The following is a 14,405-nucleotide window of genomic DNA, read 5'->3' as shown; positions in this document are numbered from 1 at the left end:
AAGTCGTCAGCGGAAGTGTGATTTGACTCCTGGTGGCTTGATAGTTAGCTGGTGGTCGGCTGGGGGGAAGGGCCTGTGCTGGCTGGAGCTGAGAGTAGACAAACTTGCGTAGTCTTACCACGGTTCTCGCGGACTGCCTGCCTCTCTCTATGGACGGCTGGAGGGGAAGAGAGGAAACAGGGATTGTTGTCGCTGGGACCGCTGCGCCTTTTTGGGGCCAGGAGATGATTTAATCACGGAAAACTCGGGGTGTGGGGGGAAACGGAGAAGAAGAGAGACGACGGGAGCGCGAGAGAGGAGAGGAGCAGCCGTTGGAGATGTGCTTTTTGGGCCGAGATTGCGGCGCTAGGTACAGCACAGCAGTCCCTGCGACGTGTTGTTTTCCACTTGATTGTTGTATGCACGGTAAGGCTAAAAGAGAACAAGGGGGAAAAAAACTACTGCTACCTGAGCTTTTATTGTCACGAGTGAACCCAGCTATGGTTGCTCCTTTGGCCCACAGAAATGCTAGCTCATACCGGCCCCGTTTCCACGCTGTGAAAATAGCCAGACGTTTCTTGTTATCCCACTCCGCTGCCATTCGCCACCAGTTGTATTTCCAATAATCTGCTTGTATCCAAAGAAAACTTTCGTTTCCTCTGGGACGGACTGAAGCAGGTTACAGGCCTGTTTTTTAGTTTTGAAAAACAGTTTAATTCAGATTTAACCTCCCTCCTGTCTTATTGACGGTACTATCACGTTAGAAAGTTATCCGTCGTGATTATCTTAATCAACACGTTTCGAAAATCCAGCTGTCATTTTATTCACGTCACTGTTGATGATAGTCATAATTCAGTTCAGGTGGTACACAGAACTGAGTGGAGCCTTTCCTTTGTGGAAAAGCAATAAAAACGTACATTTAGTGAGCCAAAAGTGGGTCTATTTTTGCAGTTTTGGCTAATCTTTCTAGTGTATTTTATTGAAGAAAGCTACTAATTATCTGTTGTAAATGGCTTTATTACCACAGTATAAGATTGTATTGTATTGTTCTTACATTTAACTCTATATCATCATGTTGAAAATAAAAAAACAAACTAAAGTTCACATTTATGAAATACAATTTACAAAATTAAAAAAAATGCAAACTCTTCATATTTATACTGTAGACCTTTGCATTACATATGTTTTTTCCTTTTTATGTGAACAACTTTTTGTTGTTGTTTTCAGGAATACTACAAATCATTATTTTTTTGTCTGACTTACGTTTGCTGCATAAAATGCCAAGATAATCAATGGGATTTTTGTCCATCTGTTATTTTATAAGTAGCCACATATCAAGGCTTTTAAAAGAAATGCAAATGAATTGCAAACTGTTGACTTAATGTGTTTTACACTGAATATGCTCTCATCCACTACTGATGGCTGATCTGTAGGTAAATTTTCATGTACAGACTATACACAATATTTCAAACGTGTCTCCTGACAGTGTCAACTCTCCACTGCTGTCTTATTTTTGTACAGCAAAGACACACTAGAAATCCTCAGAGAATTGTTTCATGGGTCCCCCCCCTTCTCTGCTGCTGTAGGTATCCCTGTCTAGGCCTGGACTGAGCAGATTGTTCTGAGAGGAAACGGACAACAAACGGGGGAAGTGAACATGGCTGGGACCTCAAGCTTCTTTTCCAACGGACCTGTTCCGTGGATGGACAACGACACGGAGATGAACAACCTGTACCGGGACCTGGAGCTCGGGACAGTGCTAACACTGTTTTATTCTAAGAAGTCCCAGCGGCCAGAGAGACGGACATTTCAAGTTAAGCTGGAGACCAGGACTATTATCTGGACTCGAGGCACGGATAAAATTGAGGGAGAGAGTGAGTAGTATGCATCACAAACACAAGCGCACACTAACAGAATGCAGGCCAGAACTGCTTGGTTTACATGTATTCAGAAATATGATGGCATTGTGGGGTACTTTGATGGTTCCTCTTGATTACACAATTGCTATTTGTGTGGCTTTTAAATGTGAATTTAATGAGACTTTGATTTAAAGCATGAATACTGAATACAAAATATGTTGCTAAATTACACCAAGAAAATTTGGAAAAAGGGATGATGTGGAAATGAAAGTGAAACAGACCAAAGAATTCCTTACAAAGTAAAAACACTCCAATAACAACACAGTTTCTATGACTTAGCCTTCGTGCATTCCTCAAAGACAGAAAAAGACAATCATTCAGGTTTTGCTGCAACATTTACAAAATGAGACCCGTAAATACTAATGTGAGTCTTTAATCTCACTCCCTTATCGTTGTTATTTCATGGCTTAATGGTCATGTGACGTGGCTTAAAAAGCATTCACTTATTCGTCTTAGTCTGTTGTGATAAAAAAATGTTGATGGTGTCAGGCGATATTTTACGTTCACACTGTAAATGGTGAAAACGTGGAAATATGTAACAGTTCTGTAGATTTTGTAGGGTGCACGATATTGGAATTTTGCTGATATTTTTTAACTAATCATAGCTGATACCAATAGCGATATATATACTCAAAGTTTTTATTGTAAAAAACGCCAAGTCTTTCAGACAGTAGAACTGACCTGTTATTGAAATTAATCCCTATCTAAATAGCACTGTGATTCACTAAGACATTTTTGACAAAGTGCTTTAAAGGTCAGACCTTAAACTTCAGTCCTTAATTTCAACTTCAACTTTATTTATTTGTATAGCACCTTTCATACATAGAACTTTGAAGTTTAAGAAACAAGGATGAAAAAATAAACAAACTCAAGCTGAAATAGGAACATTAGTTTTTTGTTAAATGGCACAACTTTATTTGTAAAACCTACTGATATGTACGGCCTGAATACTGGCAGAAATGTTCATATCTGCTGATACTGATAATTGTATTATGTGCTAGAGTCTACCCATACCAATTTTCTGCCGATAATATTGTGCGTCCCTAATATTTTGTGCGTATTCAAGGCTCTTTTGGCACAAAAGCGATGCATGCCATCTCCCTAGCTCATATCCAAAGGCGGACTACATTTTGGATATGATTGGGTATTATCATATCCTTGTCAACTTTTGTGTAAATGTTTGATGTGTAGACTGTTAAGAATGTGCAGAACCTTGTCCAATTAAAGTTAGGGCTGGGCAATTATTCGAAAATTAGATTAAATCCCAATATGGCCTGCTGCAATTTTCAAATTGCAGGGAGTGCAATATTTCTTTAGCCTGAAATTTGTGTCAAATAGCAGTTAAAAACTTTTTTTGCAGCAGAGATGTTATGCTTTACATATCATGCAATCATCCACAGGTATTTTTTTTTGAATAGTCTGCAAAAATACTTCTTTTTGGACATTTTTCTTATTAAACATGAGGATGACTTAAAGATTATAACTCTCTTCAATACATTCCTATCCAATTTTCAGTACAAGTCAATCATCACAATTAGATATTTTTTTATTATATAGAATGATGTATTGCTTGTGTTTGTTGGTAAAAAATATAATGTAAGGAACTTAAGAAATAATCGCATATCAAATCGCAATTGCAATACAGGGGGAAGAAAATCACAATTAGATTATTTTCCCAAATCGTTCAGCCCTAATTAAAGTACAGTAAAAGGCAAATTGATCCGTTAGTCTAGCTTTGAAATTTCAGTCAGACTAATATGTTTATTTTAAAAGTCGGTCTCTGTAACACAATAAATCTGCTTTTTCCTCAGTTGACGTAAACACACTGAGTCTTGCTTAGAAAGTCAGAATTCAAGGAACCGGTGTTGTCCAGCAGCATATAAGTCATATTTCAAGTTGAACTTCATGGTTAAACATAAGCGCAAACAGCTTGTGTCATGGCTGTAAATCTACTAATTCACCACGAAGCTGACATTCAGGTTATTCTCAACAAAACGGCATGTTTGAGGACCCATGCAGGCCTTCAGTGTCTCATTAAGTCGTCTGTCTCTTGGGTAGCAGGATGCCTTGTGCACAGCTGCACTCTGCTCCGGATGCTGCAAGAAGAGCACACACAATAACAAAAAAGAGACAGTCAGCTTAGATGATTTTTTATCCAACAATATCGTCTTCTCCACGATTAAGGGTTTCATACCCACATGTGAGCTTACAGCTGCCATTTGATACTCCTGGAGAGGTGAAATTGGCCTGGGTGGCTCATTAATCTACAGAAATAGAATATGAGGGGTTTTTACTGGAAGTGTGCGATCATTTGGGAACGATTGAGCCAGCTGTGTTTACCTCTTATCAATGGCTGTAAGAGAATGATGCCCATTATAAATGTGGAAACTGCACTTTGGTTGGCTGATAAATATAAAAAGCAAAACACTTTTCCTCTTGATTGAAGTGAATTTAGCAGATTTGTGCTCCTAAGATGATTTGTTTTTAGTTTTCTTGTCTTGCTGTTTCATGTATGTTCTTTGCTAAAAAAATAACATGCAAAAGGTATTTGCTGTGACGGACATAAATTCCTTTTATGGTGCCATAAGATGTAGGACAGAGGAGGATGTGGTCTTTAAGTAGAAATGGCAGTAACAGTTTGGTTAGAGGTGTAAGCAGGCCATGTCATTGTTTTTCAACTGATAAAGTTTGCTCAAACTCTACATTCGGCTTTACACAAGTGTATAGATTTGATTTGACACTAAAGTGACTGTTGCATCATAGTTTTTACCGTGGAATATGAAACTGCTGACAACTGATAACGCTAGGTCTCATAGAGATCATTCTGAGAATATCTTACTTCTAAATTTGTTGCTGATAAAAACGAAAAACAACGCTATCAGAATCCTGTTTGCTTAACTAAGTGTTAAAGTGAGAGTGAAGGTGTCTCGACACTTACTTAACTAATTGAGACACTGATAAGTTTATGTGAATGAACACCTATTTTAATATTTTCTGTGGCGTAACTTTTGTGTACTGTTTGTAAAAAGTCCCATCCTTCTTCTTTGTAATGGCCCCAGCATTAGATCCTGTCAATGTAAACATGTTTTGCCCTAAATCACTGAAATTGGGAACTTTAGATTCAATTTCTCTCCAAAGACAAATCACAGAGGCCTGGTTTTCTAATTTTCACTGAATACGATGGGATCCATATACCCAGAGATGACAGGAATTTAACCATTTGTGTTTCTATGTAGTAGAAATTCCTTTTAGTTTTCCTGCTTGTGTTGTGCTATTGACAGTACTGCACTCCACTATTCTAGTGACTTACAGTATTAAAAGGACCAAAGCTTTCAAAAACACTGAAGAATTTCTGTCATAGTTTTAACCAGAAGACACTGTAGGCATTAGCAAGAGGACACTTTCTGAAGTTGACAAATACATTGGCAACGTTCATGTGTTTGTGCAGTTTGGGCCGATATTTGGTACTGAGAATTTCTATTTTTGTGCAGTAGTTTTGATATCATAGGATCTTTATTATAATATTGAAGTTTTAAACTTGGGTGAAGTGACATCCCTTTTAGCAATGTTGCAAATGCAAACTAAAAGAACGACCATATTACGATGATTTTGTTTTGACAGATATAACTGAGGTGTCCAGTCATACATTTTTTTATACATTATTGCAGATGTTTATTAGTAAAGGTGAACAGGAAAGCTGCTGGGTGTCAGTAGTTCTCAATACCTATCCAGGTTTGGGATAACCTGAGGCTATCTGATAGTAATGCCTTTTGCTAGCTTTTTCATCACCATTCACATCACATAAATTGTTTCTTTGCAATTGTGATAATGAAAAATTGAAAGTGTCACATGAAAAAACAACAAAACATTATGTGACAGTCATGGTGGGGTACCAGCCTTTTGATTATATCAGCTACCTAGTGGTCCAGTTTGATAGAGTACAGTTTGGTATGGTAAACCCTAAAACAGTTTGCGTTTGCACAGACACCTGTACCCTAACTTGGTAGGTAGACTGTAAATGGTATGAATGTAACGTCACAGGCAGCACGAGAAAGCATGAAGCAGGGACAGAAATAAGTAGGGAGAAAGCTAGAAATGGCTTTATTTCAGCTGAAAAGTGTTATTTTAATAACTACATCTTAGTTATGTTCACTGTGGTCAGTACAGTCCCTCAGATGATGGAATATGTTTATAGATATGTCTGGAGCTGTAATAGGATGTTCGTAGGGACACAAGACAAAGCTAAGCTATTGCGGTAGCTACAACAAGCTTTCAGCTAGGGATAAATATAGGCAACCCTTCCTATTATCTGAAAGGAAAATTAAGGTCTTAAATTTAAAGGCAAGGCATCTATGTACAATGGCTTATGGGTTTTAGCTGTGCATATAGTGTTACCAAGTCCAATCAACACAGCCTTATTGGGAAAAACTCAAGAAATTGTGAAGTCTGCTGATATTTATCACATAAATAAAGTAGCTTTCATAAATTACCATGATTCTATTTGTTTAAATACTGAAGTAAATTCTGTTAATACTTCATGAAGTGAACATAGCTGATAATAATGATAATAATAATAATAATAATAATAACTTTATTTATATAGCACTTTTAAAAACAGTTGTTTACAAAGTGTTTTACACACAGCAAGGGCAAAAACAACATCAGCAATCAGAGCAGAATAGGAGCTCTGTAAAAATCAAACACGAAGGGAAGATCATAATGTGGACATATAACAAGGAAAAATAACAAAAATGAAAATGACACAAGTAGATCTTGAATAAGAGTTACAGTAGAAGATTGTAAAATCTAAAATATAATGGTGTCAGTGAAAAGAAATGATTCCTATGATAATATTCCGAAAGATATGGTAGGATGTGGGAGGAGGAGAGAGTTAAATACATATAGTCAAACAAACAACCAAACAAATACATGACGATAATGACGACAGAACGATGATGCCAGAACATTCTATAAAACATGATATAGAAGTTGAGAGCTATACAGATGCATTTGTCACAAAAAAAATCAAATGAAGGTTTAACAGGTGTTAAAATAAATCTAGATTGAGAAAGACAGCCAGGATAAATTGATGTAGTTTTGAAATATCTTGCAAACAGATTAAACAACTACAGAGCAATCTTTAAACAGATTACCAAAAGTAAAACCGAGTAAATGAATCACTGGTATGCTTAAAAAAGGTGATCAAAAGCTTTGTAATTAAAAACTTCTCCATTAATTCAGTTTTATATCCATCACTTATAACCCTGGCTGATGTGTCCATTACACATACATGAAATCAGGTCCACATACATGTCAGTGTCCAAGGCCCAGGAAACAGTATGGATCTTTGCTGAGTCCAAATATCACTAATTTCAATGGATATCAGTATGTTTTTCTAAAATTTTAAAATTTTAAGAGTCATGTGTATATATATTTGAGATAATAAAGTCCAAAAAAGCTGTTTGTCTAGAAGAAAATTAGATCACATGAAGCAGGTTTTCCTTGCACAAGTGCTTGCAGTTGATCGCCTAATCAAAAGATACTTCTTACTGCAACTGAGCAATAAGAAAGTACTCATGATTTTATCCCAAATTCATCACATTATCATTATCATATGGACTAAGATGAGATATTTCTCTAAACTGCGACTATCCACCCATTGTTTTTAAGTTGGTTCCTCTAAACTGATTGACTCTACAATGTCGGAACTTTATGACTTAAAAAACGTAAAATTTTTGGGTTAATGTCAAAATTTACACTTTTTTAAAACATGGAAATTTCAAGGTTTTCTCCCTTGAATTTATGATGTTTTAAACAAAGAAATGCTGGGTTTGGTTTCTTGTACATCTTGATAATCTCAAAAATGTTACCTTTTTTAATTTTTCTTTGTTTTTTAACTTTTTGCTGGCCCCAGTACACTGTCATACATTACGTTTCAAATTATGATTTTAAAGAAATGTATGTACATCTAATTTTGACAATATTAGAGCAGATGGATCCCCCCTGAGATCTTTGTCAACCCTCTAGGGGTGCCTGGGCTCGAGTTTGGGAATCACTGGATTAGATGATCACAGAGCCATAAATTTGTGTCATTACTTGACTGATAAAAATGAGAGGCTAGACCATGCCTTGAAAGTAGACTGTAAACAAACATTCAGTATTTACTGGACTATACTGTATTTCTTTCTTTGTCTAGAATTCATGATGATTAATACCCTAGCTTGATGCTAACGCTAACGACAGTTACCAACCAGTGTGCCAAAGTGTGTCTTTTTTTCTCCGTTTCTTTTTTTTAGTCAGTTTTCTGGTCATCCCTCTATGACACATTTCAAAGACAAGGGTGTTGTTTGTAGAGCTTGTCAAACTTTTCCTCTGTCTCATAGTTCCATCTCACATTACAAACTTCTTCAACCTTCTTTTGTTTTGCCTTTTGGTTTGTTTACATTTGTGACAGCAGTGCATGCAGAGTGCTCTGTACTCTGTAGAAGAAATCATAAAAAACAGGGAAAAATTATACAGATTAGACTTTCTGCCAGGAGTACATGAGGTGTCTCAGGCAAGTTCCTCCACTACACAATATGAAACAACACATCTTAGAGAAGACGGGTCCCAAAAACCTACAACTGTCAGAATGGACTACAATCATGCTGACAATGTGTAGTCTAACCTTGACTTAACAGTTGCCAACATGCCTTACTAAGAGAAATCTGTCATTTAATTGACATTAGTAGGGCATTTTATTTGGCGCCTATGTAAACATGAGAAACACCAGAGGGTGTTTCACACATTTTCATCATCTATATAAGAATGAATAAATAAAAACATCCGCAACGTAAAGAGAAAAGTATATACCACTGCAAAAAAGAAAACCACAGAACATACATTTATATTATTACACTTGACATATATTGGAAAGATTGACATAAAATATAACATAAGTAAGGGAAAAGATAAGAGAATACAAGAACATAATGATGCTTTGCACCCATACAGCCTTAAAAACAGTATTCAGAAATGTGATTGAGGTGGGCAAAAACAAGCATGCTAAGTCTTCACCTGTTGGATCGAGGCCTGAGTAAACACGTTACTGACACAGGTATTGCGTGTCCAACATGAAGAACAGTAGATTTGCATAGACAGACTTGTAGCTGATAAAGTTTTATTTATTCATTTATCACTTTTTCTTTATCACAACACCTTAATCACATGTTTTTCTTATCTTGGAGATGTTGCCTGTGTTGAAATAAACACGTAACTGTTCTGTTCATCAGAGGATCAGAATGTAGTTCACATTTTGAAGTCACATTTGCCACTCTTTTGGACGTTTGTATGGTCAGGTTCACCTCATCTCCTTTGTGGACACAAACAAATAAACTCTAGATTGTTTCACATTGTTCGCCGTAGATCTGTAATGCACATGCATGTCCTTCTATTACAGTAAATCTGAACACATCTGACTTTATAGCTATAATTCAAAGTAGCCCTGAAACAGGTGGTCAGTGAATGAAGATCAATATAGCAGTCCTTGAATTTCCGGACATTGCAAGATGTCACCTTGAACTCTGAGAACAAAGCTGGATTAATATTTTACTCTTTTCCTTGAGGGTTTACAGAATAACAGATTAAGAAAACAGCTTTTGAATCTCTAGAAAAATGAATTTACCTTCTTTAAACTGTGAGCTGAGTGTGAGTGAAATAAATGATGTGTGCATAATTTTGTAGAGAAAATTGTAAACTTTATGGTTTATGATGGAGCTGACTGTGATTGAGAATAGGTAGTAACATTTTTAAGATAAGGGCCTGCCAGTCTCAGTTCTTGAAGATAAGGATACATGATGTCTGCTTATATCCAAGATGCTAGTATCTCCAAACTCCTTTTTCCTGACACTGATAGAAATATTAATATAAATATTTTTTTAATTGTAAAGAAAAACAGTTCTCTCAAGTGCCAGAACTGACCTGTTACTTTTAGTATCTTGTCTTATTGTAGTCTGCTTGAAACAGACTTAAAGAAAGACAAACATTAAATTATTTATTTAGATTATTTTTACATATTGTGACAGATGTTTTCCTTACAGTAATGGTAAAACCAAGCTTCAGTTGTATAAAATGAAAATAGTCCCCCTATTATGAAGTTAACATGTCAAATTCAAATTAGCTCTTCATTTTAAACAGGTTTGCAGGATCGTTCCAAGACAAACCTGACAACTTGATTGGCTTTACTTAAAAACACTTTCTTCCCAAGTGTTAAAAATTCAACTTTGTGCATATCACACCTAAATCTTCAGTCCTCTGAACACACTGTTAAGTTTAAATGATGAACAGTGAAAGAAAAACTTCAGCTAAGGTACGTCTGTTGGCTCAACTTGAACATATTTTTTTCCATTCTGCTAATTTTTAAGCTAATATATCAGCTTTAGATATTAGCTGAAATATTCATATGTGCCGTATCAATAAATATCTTTAGAACCAATTATCTGCTGATATTATGTCGGGAGTATCATGGATGCCTTTTTGAAAAGCGTATGTTCAGCTTCAAATGTTGTCTGTTATTTTCTGGATTTTTTTTTTTTTTTGTAGCCATTGAAAAAAATCATCTTGTTGTGCTGTCTGCATGTGCGTATGCATGGAATTTCATGCACACTTCTGTGGAACCGTCACCTCTTTGAACTTCTTTTTTCATCACTTCTGTAAAAGAGTCTGTACATGCCTTCTCACCTCAGATCTCAAAAGTAATTTCTTGTGCATACATTATCCTCAAAGCCACACACTTCCAGATCATCACAATTGTACCAGCAAATTATTCTCTGTGTCCTGTTAAGTTGCTTAAGGCTGTCTTAAAGCAATGTGGAAGAGATGACTTTGTCTCTGCAATATAGGTTCAGCTCCTAAGTTGGCCTGCTATATTTACAATGTGTTGGAAAAAGGAACAAAATCCATGCAGCTGCATGACAGATATTTGTCAGGGGGAAAGTCCTGCACTCATCTTTACCCGACATGATATGAAAGGAGCCGATATGGATCAGCTGATGTGTGAGTGCTCACGGAAACAATGTCACACTCTGTTCTGCACGAGCACTGGAAATTTGATTTCAGCATTAATATTCTTTGAAGCTTTTTATTAATTTTATAGGCTGTAAATTAATTGCTGCTTCTGGTAATTACTCTCTATATTGAATAATGATGCACAATGAAAAAAGGTTATGTTATGAGTTGATCTGTCTCCAGCAGTATAAGGTGTCAATTTTTTTCTTAAACGAGAGAGGAAACATTTACATGTTTTTTCTGCCTAAATCCAAGTTTATTCTGTTTTGAAATTGCAGTTAGAATGCAAAGATAGCTTAAAGTAGAAAAAGTCACACTATAGGAGCTCAAAGAAGCAGTTGCATGCTTGTTAATGACTTACACGCTTTAATTTTCTTTCCTCTTCAACACACAACTAACTCTGTTGTAATTAAATCCTTTATGTGTTAAATGACATAAAGTATTGAACTGAGATTCTTAAACGTCAGTATGATAATTTTTTAAAATCTTTTTTTTGTATGTGGTCAAAATATTGGCCTAAACCCCCAGAGTATTTTTGGTCACGTTTACTTATTCTTTTAGTGTGTTGTTATTGATGCATGGAAAAATTCAGAAGATGTAGCTATATCTGGTTTAATATCCAATCACAGGCAAATCTTTAAAATGTCTGGATTTTCATTAAGGTCATTAAATGGCTCAAAAAGTCTTTTTTATGTGAGGGGCCATATATTTCATATAACACTTTGACTAAGGCATACCTGAATAAATCCAACATCAAAACTTTACAGTCTGTTTAGCATAATCTGATTATTTATTGCTCTGTGTTTCTATATGGCTTGTTCAAAAGTTAATTTGCAGCTTTTACAGCAGCATCCAGAGCAGCATATTTAATTTAATGATTCACATGCACTCAAAAACTGCAAACGTTTTTTCTTTGTATGGGCCTTAAAAGGTCTTAAAAAGTCTTAAATTGGATTTATAGAAGTACACAGCAACCCTAAAATCACCTTTAGTTATACTCTAGTCAAACAATTGTGTACCTCATACAATGTGGATTGTAAAAAATCCAAATTCAAGCACATGATATTGTCTTAAATAAGTCTTAGCCTAGTGGCTGTGTCACGTGTCCTGAGTACAGAGGCTATAATCCCTGTCACTTTACCTCTTGTTATTCCCCACTCTCTCATCCCTGTGTCTGACACCATCTGCGGCCCTTTTTTCTTAATAAAGGCACCAAAAATAATCTTAAAAGTATTTTTTTAATTTATATTTGCATTCCGAAAAAGGAAAAGATCAACAAATAGTAAAAAGATTCTTTGATGACCAATCTTAGGTGTAGGTTATCTGTGAACACTTTTGGCAAAGTTACCATATGACATCTGGTATTTAGATATTTGATCCATTTTTTCCTCTTTTGTTAGATGACAGAAAAACAGTAACTTTCCGTAAAAAAAAGTCTTCAACATGGACATTCTGGGGGGAAAAATGTAGCTGCTTGTAGAAAGGAAAAATGCAAAGTGAAAACAAAAGGCAGAAATGGTTTGGCAGGCAGGTCAGAGCCCAGCAGGAAGTATGGGAATGTGTTGTAGGATACCTCCTCTCATCTCCTTCACTGAGGTTACACCTCTGACTATCTCTTTTTTTTTCCTGCATCTGTCCGAGGCAGACTACAAATATTTTGACTTAAACTACTTCAAGTGTTTTCTGACAGATCAGCCTGTCAGAGCCTCCTCGCTCTCAGCGGAAGTCTGCTGGCTCCTCTGCTGTGTAAAATAAACTGAGATATGATGAACGATAGAGAGCCCGGCTTGGTGAAATTCTGCGTGAGAAGACACAACTTTTTTAGTCTTAGTGCTTGAGAAAAAAGGACGAGCACATGCTCACCTTTATGCAAGCACAGATGTGGTGTGTAGGCGACAAAAGCACAGGATGTGTGGTTCTGGGGCAGGAAGAGAAGCAGGAGCTGAAAGAAGTGTGTTTGTGTGTGTCAAGCAGGAGAGTCCTCGCTGTAGGTCTTTAACTGCTGCTAATATGACGCTGATAGGAGCCTGTCGAGCTACTTTACAGCCAACACACTCGTAAAGTTTCTCACTGCCTGCCAAAGGAGGCAAGACAAGATTGTACCAGCTCTCTTTGCTGAGAAAGTAAGGAGATTTGGCTGTCCTGATTAAAACACATGCACCTCTGTTTTGATTAAATCTAGTTTGTTAAAACGAAACATTTGGTAACACAGACACCTGCATGTACGGGTGTAGCTCCCCATCTTTATTTAATTTTCACATTCAACAATGCATTCCTATTGCATGTCTTTACTTTAAGTAAACCTGTATGTGGTTTAAATGGTGGCCTCAACTTCAGTGTTTTATGTGGTCTGGGGGCTTGAAATACTCATGCTGTGTGTTGGTCTGTGCATTGAAAGGTTAGCGTTTAGAATTGAGGCAAAAAGATAAACAAAATCTGGTGTACCACAAAATATTACTAATCAGAGGGAAAGGGCTTCAGTGATTTTTATTGTTCCTTATTTTTAGCATTTATTTTCATCAATTTGTCCAGATAATTTAAAATGACTTCAGATCAAAAATAAGATGCTGACTGAAAAAGAAAACCTAAAAACTTTAGTTAACTTTTTTTTTTTTAGCACATCTTAAGAATTACAGCTAATTTAAAGCACCCCCCTTTTGTGTATTATCAAGGATTATGCTACTTTGAGATAAGAAAGAGAAAAGGAACATTTTTTGCTCGGTTGCTCCAACATTACAGTACAAACAAGAGTAAAACCAAAGAGCACCAAATATAGGTGAAATAAAAAATCCCACCGGGACTCTTATTGAAAGCATTTATATTCTTAAACTGATTGCCTTTTGGTGTTTTCTTCTTATATCTTTCTTTATGAACATTTCCATTGTGGACTATTTGTATTTTACAGTATCAACATCGTTGGTATAACTATTTGCTAGCTGTTTCAGAGTTTGGATGAGCACAGTAGCACACTTTTAAAATAATTAATTTTAAAATAAAATGTTAAAATGTAGTTCCCAATAATCACCCAAATGCCAAATATTGGCCTTAATAATTGGCCAGGAAAATATTCAGTCAACTCTTAGTTCATATATTATCACTATCAATGGACGGGAGAGGTGTCCACTCACACAGACACAGAAAATAAACCTATGAAAAGAGGTCGGATGACCCTTTGCCACCCTTACCACCAGAGTGTAGGATCATTCTGTTTGAAACATTGTTATGGGTATTGATAACCGGACACAACTACTGTGCATGGACAGTCATTATAGATGTTTTTTTAATCAAGAATAAAAAATGGTCAGCAAATATACTTGAGTGGCCCACCAGAGGATCATCTATGTGTCAGCAACTCTACAATAATTTAAGTTAGAGAGTAAGCTTGGTGTAAAGGCAGTATCGACAGTAGTATGGACAGGTCAGACAGAGGCTCAGTTTTTTTTTAAATTCCACACTGATTAT

At 36.2% G+C, this 14,405-nt stretch overlaps 1 protein-coding gene across 2 annotated transcripts in view; it reads left to right on the top strand.

Moving 5' to 3' along the window:
- The first annotated feature begins 71 nt into the window (after positions 1 to 71).
- Positions 72 to 14,405, top strand: part of plcg1 (phospholipase C, gamma 1) — a 43,887-nt gene continuing 29,553 nt past the window's right edge. For both annotated transcript variants that reach the window (XM_041798846.1, XM_041798845.1), the window contains exons 1-2: positions 72 to 405; positions 1,566 to 1,853. In XM_041798846.1, the coding sequence (XP_041654780.1) occupies positions 1,637 to 1,853 (217 nt within the window). In that variant the 5' untranslated portion in view covers positions 72 to 405; positions 1,566 to 1,636. The remainder of the gene's footprint in view (positions 406 to 1,565; positions 1,854 to 14,405) is intronic.

The sequence above is a fragment of the Cheilinus undulatus genome, linkage group 11 (assembly GCF_018320785.1).
Source record: "Cheilinus undulatus linkage group 11, ASM1832078v1, whole genome shotgun sequence".
NCBI classification, from domain to species: Eukaryota; Metazoa; Chordata; class Actinopteri; order Labriformes; family Labridae; genus Cheilinus; species Cheilinus undulatus.
This window is presented reverse-complemented; position numbering and strand designations above follow the sequence as displayed.